The 20,052-nt window shown below is 58.2% G+C and overlaps 1 protein-coding gene and 1 long non-coding RNA gene across 10 annotated transcripts in view; both read right to left on the bottom strand.

The window, feature by feature from the left end:
- Positions 1–238: 238 nt before the first annotated feature.
- CAPN15 (calpain 15) overlaps positions 239–20,052 on the bottom strand; it is a 59,600-nt gene continuing 39,786 nt past the window's right edge. For 7 of the 8 annotated variants that reach the window (XM_051780165.1, XM_051780172.1, XM_051780181.1 and 4 more), the window contains 11 exons: positions 13,229–14,717; positions 9,588–9,796; positions 9,180–9,363; positions 6,159–6,382; positions 5,168–5,293; positions 4,494–4,646; positions 4,132–4,293; positions 3,263–3,489; positions 2,920–3,080; positions 2,458–2,636; positions 239–2,150 (listed from right to left, as the gene is read on the bottom strand). In XM_051780165.1, the coding sequence (XP_051636125.1) occupies positions 1,973–2,150; positions 2,458–2,636; positions 2,920–3,080; positions 3,263–3,489; positions 4,132–4,293; positions 4,494–4,646; positions 5,168–5,293; positions 6,159–6,382; positions 9,180–9,363; positions 9,588–9,796; positions 13,229–14,717 (3,292 nt within the window). In that variant the 3' untranslated portion in view covers positions 239–1,972. Of the gene's footprint in view, positions 2,151–2,457; positions 2,637–2,919; positions 3,081–3,262; positions 3,490–4,131; positions 4,294–4,493; positions 4,647–5,167; positions 5,294–6,158; positions 6,383–9,179; positions 9,364–9,587; positions 9,797–13,228; positions 14,718–15,398; positions 15,705–20,052 lie in introns of those variants that run through there. The other variant, XM_051780208.1, reaches the window with a different exon arrangement.
- LOC127468646 (uncharacterized) lies at positions 18,209–18,899 on the bottom strand. 2 transcript variants are annotated; one of them, XR_007903632.1, is made up of 3 exons: positions 18,666–18,899; positions 18,410–18,601; positions 18,209–18,377 (listed from the first exon to the last, which is right to left on the bottom strand). It is a non-coding gene; the product is annotated as an uncharacterized LOC127468646 (long non-coding RNA). The 2 variants fall into 2 exon arrangements; XR_007903631.1 differs by lacking the exon at positions 18,666–18,899 and having other exon boundaries at positions 18,410–18,505; positions 18,538–18,637.

Below are 20,052 nucleotides of genomic sequence, written 5' to 3'. Positions count from 1 at the left end.
TCTGGAGTTTGCTTTATGTTCGTCCCTTTCCGTGTCTCCACACAGCCTTTCTCGGCTCCCGCGCCCCGAAGTGCAGCTAAAACCCCCCAAAATTCAAATTCCCACTTCTTTTTGGAGCTCAGCTCTCTCTCCAGCACACTGCCAGATGCTTCATGGAAATGCCTTCAAGACCTTTTGCTTTGACCCTAAAACCTCCCCCCTCATCCCCGTTGTCTGTTCCGCAACAAAACCAGGCAGCTTCAGTAAAAAACAAAACTTTATTTGGTCCATCAGAACCTGAGTTTGAAAACCACCCATGGATAATTCGTATCATACAGGGATTACTGATCTGATTTACAATTGATAAAATATCCTATGATTCTGAAGAGCTGGACAGTATTTACAGGGTTAAAAATATTCACAGCTCAGAAAAACAGAAAGAGAGAGGAGGAAAAAAAGTGAAGGACAAATCATCCGGAGGAGGAAGGAGTTGGAAAGAGAGAAAACAGATCGACAAACAAAAATACAGACAGAGCTTGGCTCAGCAGTCCCAGCTGGGGGGACCAGGAGGGTGCCAGGGCAGCCCACCCCCCTGCCCACCCCCTGGGGGACACAGAGGGACAGGCTGGGTAGGGCCCCACACACACCCCTGCCCAGCCCAGCTGCTGGTGCAGGGTTTGGGGTGCAGGGTTTGGGGTGCAGGGTGCCCCCCAGCACAGTCCCTGCCAGAAGAGGGTCCAGCATTGCCCACCACCTCCCTCAGCTGCAGGTCCACACAGCTTGGGAAGGAGAGGGTACACAGGGGGACCCCCAAAAGACACACACATACACACACACACACACACACACACACACACACACACACACACACACACACGTGCCAAGTCAGAGAGCCACGATGCCCTGAAAGCATGGGAACAGCTCCCACCAGGATCAGCCCCTGCCCCGGAGCACCCATGGGACCAGCAGCACCCCGAGGCCCTCACAGCCTTCACCTTGTGCTCACTTGGCCTCTGCAGGAGGGGGCTCTCCACTTCCCCCCCAAAATCAACCCCCTCCCCAGCACACGGCAACACCAGGGGCCTGCTCCCCACCCCAGGTCTGTCCTGCTGCCCCTGCAGGGCAGTGCCCAGGGGGCTGAGCCCAGCTCGGGCCATGGCTTCTCTCCAGGCACTGCTTCCACCGGCCGCCTTTGCATAGGAACACTTGTGTGACAGTTGAGGGGGGTCCCCGCTGCCACAGCCCCCACGAGCATCACCCCATGGCCTTGCTTCCCATCCACAGTCACAGCACAGGGAGCACCTCTGAGTTTCACCCCAATTACAGTGAAACCCCTCAGAGCAGCTTTCCAGAACAACCCTGTGCCCTTTCCTCCCCAGCCTGGCACCTGGGACAGGTGGGGTGGACGGGGAGTCTGGGCACCACAGTGGGTCCCTGGCATGGGCAGCACCATGGCAGGGTGACCCCGGCACCCCCCGGCCCATCCTTGGTGCCACGTTGGTCCTGGGAGTGGACATGAGGGAACAAGACAGCGGGAGGGCCCGGGGACACACAGAGGGTCACACAGACGGACAGACATCAGAGGTATATTCTTCTTTTTGCAGCACCAGCGCCCTGGCGCCGCAGGAAGGGGCAGAGTCCTGAGCGTGGTGCCTGGGAAGGGCTTTGACAGCAACCTCCAGCCCCCCCTCTCCCACCGCCCCCCGGGGCGGGCAGAGGGCACCGGGCCCAGGTACGGTGCAGGGGGATCCTGAGATGCCCCGTGCCCCCAGCGCTCCTCGTGAAGTGCGTGGGGGCCGGCGGGGCCGGGCGGGGGCAGCGGGCGGGGCTGGTCCTGGGGCCGAGAGCTCACCCGGCCCTGTGGGGGGGCCAAAGTGCTGGGAGCGACCCCCCGGCTCTGCCCCTGGCTCAGCGCTGCTGGCTCGGGGGAGCACCCGGGCCAGGGGCTCGGGGACAGTGACGGGGAGCCGGGCAGGGAGGGGGAGGCGCTTCGTCATAGGGGCCGGGGGCCGTGCAGCCCCGCGACCTCGGGCGTGAGCAGGGGGTTGTGGGTGCCCTTGGTCAGCATCCAGTCATTGAGGAAGGCCTGGGTGGCTTTGCGGTGTGCCAGGCGGTGCGTGATGGAGAACCCGGCATTACCCTCCAGCTGGGACAGGATCACCAGCACCTGCCTGTGGAGAAGGAGGGGCTCAGGGCAGTGGCCTCTGCCCTGGCAGTCCCGCCCTCTGCCATAACAATCCCACCCCCTGCCCCAGGAATCCCACTCCTGTCCTGGGAATCCCACCTCTGCCCTGGCAATTCCACTCCTGCCCCAGTAATCCCACCCCTGCCCCAGCAATCCCACCTCTGCCCCGGGAATCCCATCCCTGCCCTGGCAGTTCCAACTCTGCTCACACCTCCCTCCCAGGCTCTCCCCCACTGCCAGCCCCCTGCCAGCCCCCGGGGCAGCCCCCTGACCCGCCCCTGCCTACCCCGGACCTGTGCAGGGGGGGGACGCTGTCCTGTGTCTTGAGGCTGCCACGCGTGGACACCACGTTGAAGCTGTCGGTGCAGTCACACTGGACGTGCAGGTAGGACTTGGGGTGCCGGTTCTCCACCACCACGATGAGCCCTGCCCAGCCATGTGTCAGGTAGTAGCAGGTCATCCCTTCACGGCCCTGGGGAGGACAGCAGGGGAAAGGGATGAAGCCTCCAGGCACTCCTGCCCCCAAATCGAAACCCCTGGACTGGCATCTTCCAGTCCAGCCAAGGGCTGCCCATCTGCTGGGCTGCCCCATGTTGCCCCAGGGGGCAAGGGGGGTGGGCACCCCTGAGGTGGCAACCAGAACTGGCACAACCGTGCCAGACTGAGGACACTGCAGAGAAGGGTCCAGGCTCCCACTGGCAGCATCACCCCACTCCCCACAGGGGCCCAGACCCCGCCCTGTGCCCCCCACCCACCTCGTGGCGCTCGCCCTTGTTCTCGGTCAGCAGGATGATGGCATCTGCCAGCGTGGTGGGCTGTGCCTCCACCTGCTCCACCATCACCAGGCGGGAGCTGTAGATGGCCAGGATGTAGCTGGAATAATCAGTGGCTGGTCGGCTGCTGGTGGGACTGGAAGCTGTGGAGACACCCGGAGGAAGGGGCGATCAGGGAGATTGTCACCAAGCCCACAGTCCCCGGGAGCAGGGTGCTGCTGGGCTGCTGCACGTGCAGGCAACCACCACCTCCAGCAAGGTCCCCACGGTGAGGATCAAGGGCTTTGCCACCTCTGCCTCCCCCAGCTGCCCTCCAGCCCCTCACCCTGGGTGGCAGGACTGGCCAGGGCAGTGCTCCAGTGGTTGAAGGCACAGCACACCACGGCGTACTCGCCCGGCTCCAGCATCACGTCGCAGTTGACGAACTTCTTGACGGCTCGTTTGCTGTGGGCCATGAGCCGGCCCAGGCTCAGCTTGTTCCCGCTGGTGAAGGTGGCCCGGAAAACCATGATGCACAGATCCAGCAGGTGACTGTCCACCGTGTCTGACCGCCTGCACCAGAGGGAAGGGTCACATGTCACCCAGGCCACAGTAGGTTGGCATGTCCAAGGGAAGAGCCATCATCCCACTGCCCCAAAAATCCAGCCCCAGCAACCAGCTCATGTTCAGGGCTTGGGTTCCAGCTAAAACACAAGCAGTTCCAAAGAGCTGGATGAAGTGCACAGTGATGGAAGCCCATCTCTGGGCTCTGTGACCCTGCAGGATGCCATGTGGCAAGAGGGTGATGTGTTTGGGATTACCCCAGAGCCCAGAGAATCATGGAATCATTAAGGTTGGAAAAGCCCTCTGAGATCATTGAGTCCAACCGTTCCCTTGGCACTGCCAAGGCCACCACTAACCCATGTCCCCAAGTGCCACATCCACATGGCTTTTAAACCCCTCCAGGGATGGGGACTCCACCACTGCCCTGGGCCACCTGTGTCAACGCCTGACCATCCTTTCTGTGAAGAAATTTTCCCAATATCCATCTAAACCTCCCCTGGCACAACTCGAGGCTGTTTCCTTTTGTCCTGTCCCTTGTTCCCTGGGAGCAGAGCCCGACCCCCCCGGCTCCCACCTCCTGTCAGGGAGTTGCAGAGAACGAAAAGGTCCCCCCAAGCCTCCTTTTCTCCGGGCTGAGCCCCCCCAGCTCACCTGCTGCCCTCCTGGAAGAGGGCAAACTCCAGGGCTGCACGTTCCAACACTGTCAGCGACGTCACTGTCACCGGCCCGTTGGCCTTGTTGGGGAACATGCCCTGCACACGCACCTCATGCCAGTCTGAATGGAGTTTGCAGATATCCACGGAATCAAAATACCTGTGGGAAGCTGGGCTCAGCCCTGGGGGAGTACATGGCTCTGTCCCCACACCCCCAGGGGTACACTGCTCTGTCCTCACACCCCAGCATGCTGCAGGTCCCCCACATCCCTTGGGAATTCCCGTTCCTCCCTGACCCAGTTGGCCCTGTGTCCCATTTTCTGTCCCTGCCCAGCTGCCCACCCCACAGCCTGTGCCTACTTGATGAAGTCGCTGTACTCCATCCAGAACACGCCCTCACTGCTGCCATGGGGCATCAGGTCGTGGCGCAGGGGTGCCGGCCAGTGCGGCCACTCGTCCGACCAGCTGCCGTTCCAGGAGAAGCGGCCCCAGGGATTCCGGAGCCGCAGTAACCTGGAAAAAGGGGGGAAACGGTGTTAGACACCCAGGAGGAATGGGAGACCCAGCCAGCCCCACGCAGAGGGCAGCCCACCACTTCTGCCCCTGCCTCCCAACCTAATTTGTCACCCACATTGTTGCCCCAGAAGTCCCTGTCCTGCTGCTCTCTCTGTCCTTCCCTGCCCAAAGGGGTCAGCCAGATGCTGTGGGGATGGGGTTCTGCAAGGAAGTGGCTGAAAATGGGGCTTCCTGGCTATAGGGGTAGCTCCTGTTTCTATCTCTGCTCCCTCCAAAGGTGAGCAGGATGCTCTGACCACCTCGCTGAGCTGAGCACTCAACCCTCTGTGTCTTGTGAGACCAGGTGAACCATTCTACACCTGGATGTGGAGCCAGCACCAGACAAGGACAGCTCATATGACAACAGAATCTTGTGACACCCTGGAATGGGACACTGAAGAGTCCCCAAGGTCTTGTCCAGCATGCCCTGAGTGCCCAGGGTTTGTGCTGGGGCTGCGGGCAGGGGCAGCTGTGCTCACCTGAAGCCCTGGACGTCCCTCACGTCCAGGATGGAGTAGGCGTGCCGGGGCCGCAGCCCCATGCTCTCGTAGGCCACGTCGTCCACCTTCATGTTGCCTCCGCCACAGGACGCGCCCATGAGGAACCTGCACGGGCACAGCAAACCCTGGGTGTCCTGCCGGGCCTGGCACGGGGGGAAGCTCGTCCTCACCGCTCCAGGCACAGGACAGCTTCCCCCCAGGAAGCTCCTGGATGCTCCCTCTTTGCAACAACACTGTAAACTCCCCAGGCAGTGCCCAGCCCCACTGGCCAGAGCTCCCTCCAGCTGCCCCGTGCACACCGAGCCCGGGTTGTGCTGAGCTGCTCTGCACAGTGGAGCTTTGCCCAAACCTCACCATGTTTCTGCCAGGCCCCAGGGTCTTGTCTGTCTCTGCTGCCTGGCAGAAAGCCACAGAGAAAGGCAGGTGGTCTGTCTGGTTAGGGGTGAGGACAGACTGCTTGGGGCAGGAGGTCTGCACCAGTCAGGTTTTGGGGGGACACCACATGCTGGGAGTTACCCACCTCCCATTTAGCCCCATACCTCGGCCTTGAACCAACCCAACTGCCCTCCTGCCAGAGTGATGAGCAGGAGCTCTCTGCTTTGGCTCTGTTCCCTCTAGACTGGCCATGCCCAGGTGTGTCCAGCAAAGATGTGTAGGAAACACATGCAGGGTCACACACTTCTCAACACAAAAACAATCAAAGCAAAGCAAGCAGGCTCGGTGCCATTTCCAGACTCCCGCAGGAGAGCAGTGCATGGGGATGTTCCCCAGGATCTTCATTTCATATGAGAATTACTCACAGGAGAGCTTCAAGGGGGAGCTCCACCAATGTTCCAGATGAGTGGTGGGCTCCACCCCAGGTAATGCAGTAGCCCCTCTCCTCTGAGCCCCTACAGACAAGAGCAGCCCCCCTCTCCCCCCTCTCCGAGTGTCCATGCTCCTGCCACAGCACCCTCCTGCCTCTTCTTACCCAGCCTCCTTAGAACTCAGCATTTTGGCCCAGATGAGGTCAGTGTCAATGGGCTCCTCACGAGGGTTAGTGGAGCTGACCTGCAGCATCAGGCTCTCGCAGGGGGCCCCTGTGAGCGTGGCCAGGCCCTCGATGGCACGCCCGGCCTGGAGGGCGAAGTACGAACCGTGCAGCTTGGCCAGCGCCTTCTCGATGAGGGCGACCCACAGCTGCTTCCTCTGGGCCTGTGAGACAGGGAGGGACACATCACACCCCGGGCAGGACCTAGGAAAGCCCCTCACCCCTGCCAGCCCTCCCACTGCCTCAGAAGACAGAGAGGCAGGAGCAGCAAGGCCAAGCCACCAGGAGCTTGTCACCTTGGCCAACAGTGAGCCTGTTCATTCTCTGCTCGGTGTTTTGTCTGCACAGCTCAATTCCCCTTGGGAAAAAGTCCTGGAGTGCACATCCAAGAGGCCTGGATGCTGACAGAGCTGCAGCCAAGGGTGGCCAGCAGTCAGGCTGGCAGGGTGGGTGTTCACGGCCCTTCCATCTGCCTCAACCTGGATTTGAAACAGTTTAATAATGGAAGAGGACACCAAGGCTGCCAGAGCTCCAGGAGTGTTTGGACAATGCTCTCAGGCACATGGTGGGACTGCTGGGGTGTCCTGTGCAGGGCCAGGAGTTGGACTCATAATATTTGTGAGTCCCTTCCAACTCAGGAGATTCTATGATTGGAGCACATCTGGAACAGCTGGAACTCTGCTGCAAACCAAAACCAACACCCCTTTGTCAAAGGAGATGTCCCAGAGCACACATGGCTGTGGGACTGATTAGATTTCACCCATGGAACAGGCACTGCTTCAAGGACAAGCTCCAAAAACTTGGAGCGGCAAAGTCCTCTTCTCCAGCACAGGGAGTAATTATAAGCCCTAATTACAAGATGCAAGTTTTTTTCCCAGCAAATGGGGTTTGGTATCCGGTGCTTGGGGGGCAGCAGGGAAAATCACTAGGACATTGTGACTGTGTGTGACTCACAGGTGGCAGCCAAGAGCTGGCAGAGGAAAGGAGGGCAGTGAAGATTTCTTTCCAATGGATAAAGAGAGCTTATAAGTGCTTTTTGCTGGTTTTTGGGTCCCTCACTCCACAAAATCCGTTTTGTTTATTTCTGCCTGAGCCGCAGCCAGGGAGCTCAGATAAGAGCTTGATTTTGTTTTATTTTTAAAACTGTTTTTCCTTTTTTAGCCCTCATGTCCAGCTCACACAGCTGAACACTCAGCAGAAAAATCTCGACACGATTCAGATGCCCCTGGAAACAGAGGTAAGGCAAGCCCAGCCCACGTGAAAACCTTCAATCTTTAAAAAAACCCCAAAGCAAACTTGAAATTCATAAGAGAGGAAAGATGGATGGAAAACAAAAGAACCCAAGACAGGTAAATCTTATGGTCAAATAAAGAAATGCATCTGGATCCTCTCTGTCTGGGAGAGGCAGAATGTAGACACAGACTCCTTCTTCCCCTCTCCAAAGTTTCAGGGTCCTCTCCTGACACAATCTACACATGACACAGTTTGGGGCTGCGTGTCAAAAACCAGAGGACTGGGATTTGCAGAACGAATCCAACCCAACAGTCCCTGGCTCCTCCTGACAGTGGCACTTTGTTTTCTTTGGCAGATTTTGCCGCCTGAGTTTCAATAAAGACGTTCTCAGTCTCCTTCATGGACGTGATCCCAGCAAGAGCCCCTGGGCCTGGCAGGCAGGGTGGGCACAGCGCGTGCTGACGTCCTGAAGGGGCTGAGGGAGCTCCGTTCACCCGAGCAGATCCCACCCCGGTGTGCCCAGAGCAACCGGGCACTGGGTCGGAACAGGCTGCTCCATGTGCCATCCCCTCCCTCTCCAAGGTCCCTCCCTGGCAAAGCCAAGCTGCCAGACGTCCCCGCAGAGGAAAGAAACAGCTTTCCCTCAGCCCCTCGCAGTGCAAAACACAGGGTAAAATGTTTTCCTTTCCTGTGAAGAATAAGGACAGATTTCCCTGCAAGTGGAAGTGGCTGTGGTGGAGAGAGGAGTGAGGGAAAAGCAACTGTGAATGAAACTTCTCCACTGCAGCCTGGAAAATGCCAGAACAGGTTTAAATAGATGTGTGTTATGGCCTCAAATAGTCCAGCTATCTTGAGAGCACAGCAAAGAGCAGGGTCCTGAGCTGCAAATAGGGTGCAACCAGGCTCAGTACTGGGTCCTGCACTTGGGTCACACCAATCCCACACAGCTCCAGGCTTGGGGCAGGGTGGCTGGAAACTGTCCAGCAGGAAAGAACCTGGGGGTGCTGGTCAGCAGTGGCTGAACATGAGCCCAGGTGTGCCCAGGTGGGCAAGAAGCCAATGGCCCCTGGGCTGTACCAGCCATGGTGTGGCCACAGGACCATGGCAGTGACCATTCCTGTGCTGGCACTGCTGAGGCACCTCCAGCCCTGGGGACAGTTCTGGGCCCCTCAGACAAGGGACACTGAGGGGCTGGAGCGTGTCCGGAGAAGGGAACGGAGCTGGGAAGGGGCTGGAGCAGCAGGAGCAGCTGAGGGAGCTGGGGGGGCTCAGCCTGGAGAAAAGGAGGCTCAGGGGGGACCTTCTGGCTCTGCAACTCCCTGACAGGAGGGGGGAGCCAGGTGGGGGTTGGTGCCCTCTCCCAGAAAACCAGCCATAGGACAAGGAGAAATGGCCTCAGGTTGTGCCAGGGGAGGCTTAGGTTGGATATTGGCAAAATCTCTTCACAGAAAGAGTGGTCAGGCCCTGGCACAGCTGCCCAGGGCAGTGGTGGAGTCACCATCCCTGGAAGTGTTCAAAAAACGAGTCAGAGTGGCACTTTGTGATATGGTTTAGTGGGCATGGGAGGATTTGATCAAAGGTTGGACCTGACCATCTTGGATGGTCCCACACAGCGCAGAGCAGGGGCCTCACACGAACCACGGCAGTACCTCCATCCGTCCTCTCCTGGGAGAGCCTGGGATGAGCCTCCCACCCCCTCCCAGCACCCCACTCCCCAGTGCCACTGACCTGCGAGAAGAGCAGGTACCCGCACTCGTCGCAGGGCAGCATGTCATCCACCAGCACCGTGGTCCAGGTGCCGTCCTTGCACAGCCGCACCTGGTAGGCGCCCTCGGAGCACAGAGTCCTGGTGATCATCACCCTCTCCACCAGCTCGGGCCGCTCGGCCAGCACGGCCAGGGCGCTCAGGAACCTGCCAGCGGGACGGGACGCGGGGCGGCCTCAGCGGGGCAGGGGCGGGCAGCGGGCACAGCCGCCCGGCCATGCAGCGCGCGGGAAGGGGTGAGGCAGAGCATGGGCTACGTGCCTGGGGGCATAAATGGGTTTGAGTAGGGCTGGGGGGGCCCAGCTGGAGCTGGAAGAAGGGGGGGAAGGAGGAAGGGGCAGGGGGTGTCAGCCTGGCTCGCTCCCCCTTACCAGCAGTTTCCCAGCAGGCCCTGCAGGATGTCCGAGGGCCTGGGTGTCCGGAACACCGACCACTTCACTGACCGGTCCTTGAAGATGCTGCAGTTGATTTCATGGGGCCGCAGCCACTGCTTGACCCGCTGCTGCACACTGTCACCTTCCGGGAACCCCACGGACTTGGGCCCAGGGGGGAAACTGTCATCTACAAAATTCACTTTGTTCTGTGGGAGCAAAAGGCAAGGAGAGCATCAGCTGGGGCCTTTTGGGACTGGCTGGGCACAGGGAGCTCCCCAGTGCCCCCTCAAGAGTGAGAGCAGAACTCCCAGCTCCCCCACCCGGCCTGGACAGACCCCTCCCAGCACTGCAGGGCAGCAGGGCCGGGAGAGGTGTCTGCAGAGCTGGGAGAGGTGTCTGCTGGCAGCAGCAGGGATGGTTTTTGTGCTTCAGGTCCAGTGTTCAGCCCTGCCAGGGCCAGCTCACCTCTCCAGCCCCAAGCTCCAGAACGAGACTCCAATCTGCCTTTTCCTGTTTCACAGGAGCCTCCCTGGGCAGGGATTGTCTCACACCTTGTGCTGGTGCTAAAAGCTGGGCCGTGGGGGGCCTTGGCTGCCTCTAGAAGTGGCAAAGCCTGCAAACAGCAACCCTGCGAGGAGCCACCTGGCAAAGCAAACACTCCTCAAGCCGAGCCCTGTCCCTGCTCTGGAGGGGACACGCTGGGCTTGGCAGTCCCGTGCCAACCCCCAGGCACAACCATGGGGGACGTGAGGGGCAGCTTTCACAACTGGATTCAGCCAGACAAGCAATTCCAGAGGGAGGGTATCCCAGGTTGGAGCCCTCCTGCAATAGCTGCTGTGCAATAAATAAATAGGATGGATGGAAGGGCAGGTGATCCCGGAGGCATCACCCACATGGATGGTAACACACAACACCAACTGGAGAAGGGCAGCTTTTTCAGACAGTCTAACAAGGGGTGAAATAAGAACAGGTGTTTCTTTGTTATTGTTAATTAAATTAAATTAAATTCTTTCAGCAAAAGCTGGCTCTCATTTAAATTAGCTTTATGCACACCAAACTAGTAGTTGTCCTCCTCTTTTGTGGCAATGCTATGTGAATGCTTCCTTTGTGGGGCCTCAATTAGCACCTCCAGCTTCTCTCTTGCAGAGGGGTGTTTTTCAACTCATAGCTGTCATGTCCCACGGTGTGCTGCTCTCTCAGGGGAACATCTGCTCCCTGCAGCTGACGAGAAGCCACCTCTGCCAGCAGCCTCATCTCATCACATCCTGGCCTCACCCGGCCCTCTGGGCTCCTACACGGCCCTCTGGGCTGCTCAGGAACCTGCTGTGCAGGGCCACACGGACACAAGGGAGGGGATTCTCCCCTCTACTCTGCCCTCCTGAGACACCACCTAATACTGTGTCCAGCTCTTCGGGACTCAGCACAAGAAAGATGTGGAGCTTTTAGAGCAGGTCCAGAGGAGACTACAAAGATGCTCCAAGGGCTGGAGCCCCTCTGCTCTGGAGACAGGCTGGCAGAGCTGGGGGTGCTCACCTGGAGAAGAGAAGGCTCCAGGGAGACCTCAGAGCCCCTTCCAGTACTTGAAGGGTGCTTATAAATAAGAGGGCAGGTAGTGATAAGACAAGGGAGAACAGTTTTAAACTAAAAGAGGAGAGATTTAGGTTAGCTATTAGGAGAAGATTCTTCCCTGTGAGGGTGGGGAGGCCCTGGCACAGGTTACCCACAGAAGCTGTGGCTGCCCCATCCCTGGAAGTGTCCAAGGCCAGGTTGGATGGGGCTTGGAGCAACCTGGGACAGTGGAAGGTGTCCCTGCCCATGGCGGGGGGTGGAACGAGATGGGCTTTAAGGTCCCTTCCAACCCAAACCATTCTGTGATTCTGGTGGAAGAGGTCAGCTCTGCTCTCTCCCACGACTGAAGAGAAAGGGTAAAGCTAATAAGGGGACCACACACTGAGAAGAGCTGGAACAGGCACCTCTGGAATAACAGAGGAGGGAAAGCCCACTGCAGGAGCTAGACCAGAAATCCTGACAGGGAGCAGCATGGGCTGCTCCACATGACATGGGGCAGGGGGACAACAGGCAGAGGAGAACTTGGCCAGCCTGACTCTCCTCTGGGGAAAGGATGAACAGCCTGGGAACTACTGGGACAGAAGGAAGCTTGGAAGCTGCCTCACACACTGGCCTCTACAGAAACATTGGTGGGAGGCTGCAGGGACACTGGGAGCAGAGCAGGCATGAGGGTGGGAGCAGCACTGTCCCCCCACTGCTGCCAGGCCTCCCTTGGACTGCAGAGACTCCTCTAAACAGTGTCAGAGTACAGCAGAGATTCAGTTTGAGGGGGATTTTTGGGGGATAGCCCACACTGATCTAACAGCACAAGGGGCTCAGCCAAGGCTCTGACCCAGCAGGATGGGGCAAGGCAGGCTCCCCTTCCTGGCAGTGCCAAGCTGCTAATTCAGCCTAGCCATCATCATGATTCATCCTTCAGGCCTGATTCCTGAAGTAACAGATGTTCCCTGCCTACAAAAGAGGTTATTCACTTGCTTAAAAGAAGGGGATAAGCAGAATCTGGGTCTCTCTGCTATAAAGACACCCACGCCTGTTAGCATGGACATGGAGCAATTTTAAAAGCCCAGAACCCCAAAACAGGATCATTGTCAGAGTTTCCCCCCAAGCCAAATATCTCTTGTCCCTGGACTGTGCAGTGGAGACACAGTCATGGACATGCTTCTCAGACCAGGCAGACAAATCCTTGTCTGCACGTCAAAATGGGACTGCAACTCCCTTTCCATCTGGTCCAGAAGAGCTGGAGGCTTCCCCCAGAAGGAGGCCAGAGAAAGCAGCATTCACAGGAGCATCTAATGCCACTCAGGGAAAAAATGGGGCCATCAGAACTGTGTTTGAGGCTGAAACCCAACTGACTGAGCCAGACATTTCACAGTGGGAGGGGAGGTACTGGCACACACTCCTGAGACCCTCGACTGGAGCCAGGCTACAGCCAAACCTCAGCTGGCCTGCCCAGAACACGGGGGAGCCACTTGTGCTGCACCTGCGCATTCACAACACCCAAACCAAGAGCGCCAAGGCCCAGCTCGTGGCTCTTAAACACCTGCAGTTGCTGGCAGTGGTACCAGTTCCTCTGCCTGCACCCCTGCCTGTGCCCTGAGTTCCTGCCTGCTGCACCCCAGACTTCTTGCATCCACAGGTCACAGCTACTGCCCACAGACAGTGGTGCCACCAGCAAGCCTGGGCACACTCTTCCCCAGCCTTCCCCACTCTTGGAACTGTATGACCACATCAGGGTGTCCCTTCATCCCAGATGTTCTCTCTCACTGATTTAAAATATCACGAGGTTTCGGAGTTAACAGGTTTAGCACTAGGTTTTAGACTTCCTCATCCTTGGACCAGGAATGGACTGTATGGGTTGTCTTCACTCCAGAAATTATTCTGCACCAACATAAAATACGACATTTCAGTGTTAACAACCAGCACCCAGCTGTTGCAGGTGAATATCTCCTCTGGAACCCCAGACACAGAGGGTCCCTGTGCCAGGCAATGCTCCAGACCCACGGGGGAGGCACAAAGGGGTCCCCCCACCAAGTGAAAGCAGGAGCAAGGTTCGCTCAGCCAGGACTCACCTCCCGGCAGAAGGTCACGATGTTTTCCCACAGGGCTTTGGCCTCCCCCTCGTCCGTCTGCCGCCTCTTCTCCACGTGCATGCTCTCCCTCCTCTTGAGGGGCTTGAGGCCCTTGCGCTGGGTGATGTACTGCTGGGGGGTGTGGCAGGCCCCGCAGTGCTTGGCCTTGCCCTCGTTGAGCAGGGTGCAGGCGGGACAGGCCCACTGGCCCGGCCTGTCCTGCCCGCCGGGCAGCGGGGACGGGAAGAGCCGGGCAACCTTGCGGGCGGACGGGGCCTTGGAGCCGCAGGAACAGCCGCCCCTGTCGCCGCAGTCGGGGCAGCGCGGGGCCGGCTCTCCCGGCGGGCCGTGCTCCTGGAAGCCGTGCAGCTTGGAGGAGCCACACACCTTGCACTTCTGCGCCTGGGTGGGGTTCTTGAGGGTGCACTTGGAGCAGGACCAGGTGGTGAAGTCGGGGCTGGAGGGGCTGCACGGGGTGAACCTCACCGAGTCGCCCACCACGTTGATGGTGTCGCTGCCCTTCTGGGTGCTGCAAACCTCGCACTTGCCGGCCCCGGCCGAGTTGAGCAGGGAGCAGGAGCTGCACTTCCAGTGGGACGGGCTGACCTCCATCTCCTCCTCCAGCACGCTCAGCCGCTTGTTGGACAGCAGCTCTGGGAAGCGGGCGGCAGGGGTGGCCCTGGCCTGGCTCTGGGGAGAGCCCTTCTGCCCCACGGCGCTCGGGGCCGCAGGCTGGGGGGCTTCAGGGCCTGGCATCTGCAGCTGGGGGGGCACCTCCCGCCGGCTTCGGGGCACAGGGTTGTTCTGCAGCCCCGGGGAGAAAGGGCTGAAGGGTGGTATCTTCTGGGCCTCTTGTTCCATAGCCACGGGGCCCTGGGTGGCCGCGGCATCACCATCGGAGATCTCTGCAGAGACTGAGGGCTGTGGGGTGGAGGGGACCACGTGGAACCCAGCCGGGGTGATGACTTCAGGGACGACCAGCGCCTCTGGGGGGATCTTGGGCAGGGAGAGCTTGCGTGGGCCCCCACAGGCGGAGCAGGAGTTGGCCACGGGCGTGTTGTGCAGGGTGCAGCGCTGGCAGGCCCAGCCGCTCTCCAGCTCCGCTTCATCGGGGCTCTTCCCCTCCGAGTCCTCACTGCTGCTTTCTGCCTTGGCAGCCTCCTCCTTGGACGTGCCCTTGGGCTCCACGAGCACGGCGGGCTTGGGCAAGATGCCGTTGATGACGGGCAAAGGGGAGCCACTGGGCCCTGGCTCGGGGGTGAAGCCACACACCTCACAGGTCTCCTTGCCCAGAAAGTTCCTGAAGGTGCAGCGGGCACAGGCCCATTTCTGTTCCTCCACGCTGAGCCGCAGGATGTGGTTGAGGTCGGGTTTCTGACGAGGGGCTTCGCAGATGGAGCACTGCCGCTGGCCCACGGGGTTCAGGAAGGTGCAGCGGGTGCAGGACCACTCACGGACAGCAGCCATGGAGCCGGGAGAGTGGGAGTGGCTGCAAGGAAGAAGATGACAGTGTGAGGCCAAGGCCATGGGCATAGTCAGGACCTTGCTTCCAGGAAGAGAACAACCAGCAGTCCAGTCACTGTTCTCCAGGTACCTGTTCCTCTGGCATTGACAAATTCTCCAAGTGCATGGCAATGCACCGGCTTTCACCCAAAACACTTGAGGGAGGGCACTCAAGCAGCCCACTGATCCTGCTCTCATGGTGGGGGTGTGCCCCAGTGAGCACACACACCATCTCTGTACTCAGCCTCAGCAACTTTGTGTGTCTGCAGATCATCTGTAACTCTCTGGAGTTAGAGTGACACCCTGCTTTGCCTTTTTGCTGTTCCCAGCATCAATTCTTTCCTCCATCTCTACTCCAGCCCAACTCTGTCTCACTTTCTGTTCCTATCTCCCTCCTGTCCTTTCAGCTCCCCACCACAGGCATATCACTCATCCACACTGGAATGTTATCCCACACCAGACACCACCAAGCCAAGAAAGGCAGGTTGTGGTGTACAGAGGTGCTTCTACCTGGCTACAAGTTTCAGGGCCAGAAGCCTGGCCAACCAGCCCAGGAGCAGCAGCTGAAGCTGGTCGTGGTGCACCGGTGCCAGGACAGCTCATCAGCAGCTTCCCAGCTCAGCAAGGAAGGGTACCATGTCCCAGCTCCAGCTGCCTCCCCACTTACCTGGGAAGCACAGAGGCCACAGAGCCCTGAAGTTAACACCAGCCCTCAGTTTAAACCTCCAATGCTGCCTGGGAATGCCGGAAACCCTGCTGGGAGAACAGGCCCAACGTGCGCCCAAGCCACCTCTTCCCAGGGCAGGAAGTCACAGTTTTGTTTTCTGGGCAGGTTCAATTTTCAGAAAGTGAAGCACAGCAGCAGCACCAGCTCCAGGGGCCACAGCAACCTCTGGGTTGCAGGGAGCAGCCCTCCCAGTGCTGCCACATGTGCACACACTCGGAGAACCACAGAAGGAATCCCAGCCCTGCATGGTGCCCTTTGTCCCTTGCTCGGGGTCATTTCCTGGAGCTTGGAGCAAAGGCGGGGCTGAAGCAGAGCTTTTTGCTTCTTCCTCCTCCACACAAGGAACAGCTCTCCCTCAGGTAAAAGTGCAGCACGAGCCCAGAGCCCTTCCTCCGTGCACTCCTGCTCCCAGACAACATGGTTGAACCCAACCTCGAACCCAACCTCCAGGCCAGTTGTGCTTCTCTCCAGCAGAGCAGGTCCCCTTCCAACCCCTTCTACCCTGCTCTGCTTGCCTGAGGTTATGGACAGGGCCAAGTCTGCAGGAGAAGCCACCAAGTCCACCCCATGCCCTCAGCTCTTCCTGGGAACAGCAAATTCAGGCCTTCACAGACCAAGGAAATATCAGCCTAAACCATGGGAGCTGCACCTCATGGGCTCACCATGGGCTTCCTCTCCAGCATCCCTTCAACAATCCAGTTCAATCACCATGCTGGCTGGAACAAAGAAGGGAAGGAGAACATTTAATGCCACAGAGGGCAGGTGCAGAAAGCTCCAAGATGCCCATGGAAGGACCTGGGTCCTGGTTGGTCTCCAGAGTCCCCAGTAGCAGCACCTGCACATCCAGCTTCCCAAGGCACTGAGCAGACTGCAATGCAGCAGCAGGGTCTGGAGGGGACAGAGGATGCAGCCAGAACCCCCATGGGGAAGAGGATGGTGACTCTCCCTTTGGCTGCTAGACGAGAAACTCTCCGGGGAACACTCCAGCAGAAGAAGCAATCCAACCACATTTTCAGACCACACTCTACGGCCACTGGAAGAGCAGCTCTGCCTCACAGAGATCAGATATAACCTTCATCTCCCTTCTTAAATCAAACACTTCTCTAAATAAAGCCTGAAATCAAGAAATCCATTTTATTGCAAGAGAGAGCTTAAAAATTCATTCTGGTTCATATACCGTGCCTGCATCGTTTGAACTTTGCAAGGTATTTATTTACTGGAGTTATTCCCAGCTAAGAGAAATACAAACATTGATTTTTCTGCCTCAAGTCCTACAGCTGAGAGCCACTGCACATAGCTCTCCTGTGTGGCAGCACCCTGCCCACAAGGACTGAAAGGGAGATCATTCCTCAAGCAGAGAAGGAGAAGGAGCTCCATGCCCGGCTCCGGCAGCAAACGGGGCCACGAAGGGCACTGTGATCCTGTCACATCCATTTGTCTTACTGGGTGAGGTCCATCAAACCACAGGCATCAGCAAAAGGCAAGTGAAGCCTGTCAGCAATCTGTGCCATCCATGGCCATCCTCCTGCAGCATTCCATGCTGTTCCCCACCATACACTGTGCTGCCTCCAAAAAACCCACCTCTAAATGCAGATGCCACAGTGCCTCCAGAGGGTCTGGACAACCAGCCACCAACCCTCCTGCTGCACACATCCCTTTCACACACACTGGTCCTACCCAGCAGGTAAAGGCTCCTGGCAGTGCCACCACAGGACCATGGAAAGAATCACTTTATCCCTTCCCATAGAGAAGGGAAAACCCAGGATAACCTAAAAGGCAGAAGTACCACACGAGGGGACAGTGGGATGAGCTGCATCACCAGACTTGTTTGATGTGGTGTCAGGGATAAGCTGCAGGCTCAGGAAAGGCAGCATCATTTCACTTGGCCAGGCAGGATACTCAGGCTCAGCAGCAGGAAGAGAGGCAGGAGCCAGGACACTGCAGTGCTCTCCTCTAAGCTGTGACACTCCTGGGCTACACTGTCCCCCTCCTGGTCCCTCCTCTCCCCCCATGCCACAGGAGTTGGCTCCTAACACTGCCCAACTGCTGCTGAGATTTCCACCTACTTGACTTTCTCAGGAAAACAAGCCTTCCAGAAAGGCCATCAGCTCTTCCCTCCAAGGTCCTGTAGTGGCCAGGCCACCAGTGTGACAAGCTTTGGCAGGAGACTTCCCCACCTGCTGTTGCACCATATCATGTTGCCCAGCAGCCACAGTTTTCCCTGAAAACTAGCAGGAAATGCACGGAATTGGGAGAGGACATGGGACACGAATCTTCAGCTGTCCCCCACAGGATACCAGTCCCCTAGACTTGGTGACCAGCCCACAGCCTGCTGCCCCCAGACTCCTGCTAGGGCTCATGGACAGTTCCAGTCCCTGCCTGGAACACCAGGCTTAAGTTAAAGGTCCAAAGATTCCAGAGGGACCAGGTTGGAACCTGTCTTTCCACAGTCCAACTCATATCACCACATGGTGGATCGTGGCAGCAGCCTCTGCCCCACAGCAACACCTTCCTCACAAACTCAACCCGCAGGAGAAACCCAACCACAGCCTGTCCACGCTCCGTACTTCTCCCTAAAAAGCCTGGTTGGCTCCTTTCCCGGCAGGCAAGTGAGGAAACAGGGTTGTGTGCAGCACCTATTCCCCAGGCCCATCTGCTGTGTGCTAACACACACTTGCTCTCCAGCCCCAGCAAACACAACTGAGATAAACAGCGCCTGCCACCTTCCCGGTGCCTGTGGGAGAGGAGCTCCTCCAAAACCAGCCCTGCAGTCACCCACCCACGGGAGGGCTTTTCTGGGGGACACTTCACTGGGAGCACGATGACACGAGGTCTCCACAGCCTGGCAGCAGGGAGCTGCTGGAGGCTCTTCTGGGCTGCACACAGCAAGGAAAGGGCAACAGTGGTACAACCCCACACCTCCAGCAGCAGGGATGGGGCTGGATCCACACCTCCAGCAGCACGGATGGGGCTGGATCCACACCTCCAGCAGCAGGGATGGGGCTGGATCCACACCTCCAGCAGCACGGATGGGGCTGGATCCACACCTCCAGCAGCAGGGATGGGGCTGGATCCACACCTCCAGCAGCACGGATGGGGCTGGATCCACACCTCCAGCAGCAGGGATGGGGCTGGATCCACACCTCCAGCAGCAGGGATGGGGCTGGATCCACACCTCCAGCAGCATGGATGGGGCTGGATCCACACCTCCAGCAGCAGGGATGGGGCTGGATCCACAAGGCTGTGCTGCTCACAGCAGCAGCTCTCCCCAGCCCAGACAGGAGACATCAGCTGGCAGGAGGCAGCACCATGTTGGCAGGAGTGCCCCTACCCTGGCAATCACAGCAGTGTAATTATCATGCTTAAAAAATAATATAGAAGGTACTCAACCCAGCAGGCAGCTTTCAGCACGCTGAGCAGGTCCCAGGGAACCTCACTGCTCCAGGGATTAAGAAGGTTCCAGCTGGTCACCTTCCAAACCCACCTCAGGACAGTGATATCCCCCTCCCAGGGCTCTGCTGAGAGATGAGTCTGCTGAGCCTGAGTGTCCTTTTGCTACAGAGCCCTGGCTCCTATGCAGCCATCAAACTGGCCAGGGGTGTCCACCACCTCTGGGTGCCACCTGGGACCAAAGACTTTTCTGAAGCAGGACACAACAGGAAGGAACAGGGTAGGGAAGGAAACCAGGAAGTGCCCAAAAAGCTGCAGTTTGCGTTTTTCCTGCTGGCAAGGAGCTGGGGGTGTGCCAAGGCTGTGATGTGCAGCCGAGCTCCAGGGCAGGAGGTGGCTATCAGCCCTGGGCAGAAGCACCTTGGAACTGCCAGAGAACGGCTCGAGGTGACCTGGGCACCGGAGCGAGAGATCCCAGGGCTCTGCTGCAGAGCCCACATGGCAACAGGATTATAGGAGCCTGTGTCAATCACACAGCAACAGAATCAGGCTGTTTCTTTAAATAAAACTCCCTACCAGAGCAGCTAAAGCCTTAAAACTTACTGCTTCAGTTCTCCCCTGCAATAAATAAACAAATAAATAAAAAATCAATTGTTCCAGTCAGCAATCCCAACCCTGAGCTCTCTGACACAGAACACATCCCAGCAAAATCCTCATCTGACAAATGCAGGAAAAAGCACTACAGCTTTGTGAAGGAAAAGAAAAATCACCAAAAAAATCTAAACAAAACCCTGCCCCAATTGAATCCCTTCCCCTCCTCCCCATCCAGCTGACCATTAATATCTCCAATTTAATTTTCTTTCAACAGCACTGCAAACCCTGACCTAAGAGAGGACTGCTGAGCCTTCTCCCACACAGACCTACCACATCTCCAGAGCAGAAGCCCCCCGTGCCCGTGCAGGGAGGGGTGCAGGAGGTCAGGAAGCACACGGCATCGCTCTGCCAGTTGGACTGTTAGGAGGACACGTGGGTTGGGCTCATGAAGCCGGGCAAGGAGATGCTGTTGGCTGAGCTGACTCACTCTTGCAGAGCCAGGCAAGGGCTGGGAGGCTGGACCAGGAAGGTTGCAGCAGATATACTGGCAGAGCAACACAGAAACACCAGGAACTGGGACTTTCCACTCAGTACAAGTTTCTGTAGGAGC

This window comes from Manacus candei, unplaced genomic scaffold (genome assembly GCF_025592945.1).
Source record: "Manacus candei isolate 608988 ecotype Guabito, Panama unplaced genomic scaffold, ASM2559294v1 h1tg000002l, whole genome shotgun sequence".
NCBI lineage: Eukaryota > Metazoa > Chordata > Aves > Passeriformes > Pipridae > Manacus > Manacus candei.
Note: the sequence above shows the minus strand (reverse complement) of the source record. Positions and strands in the feature narration are given on the sequence as shown.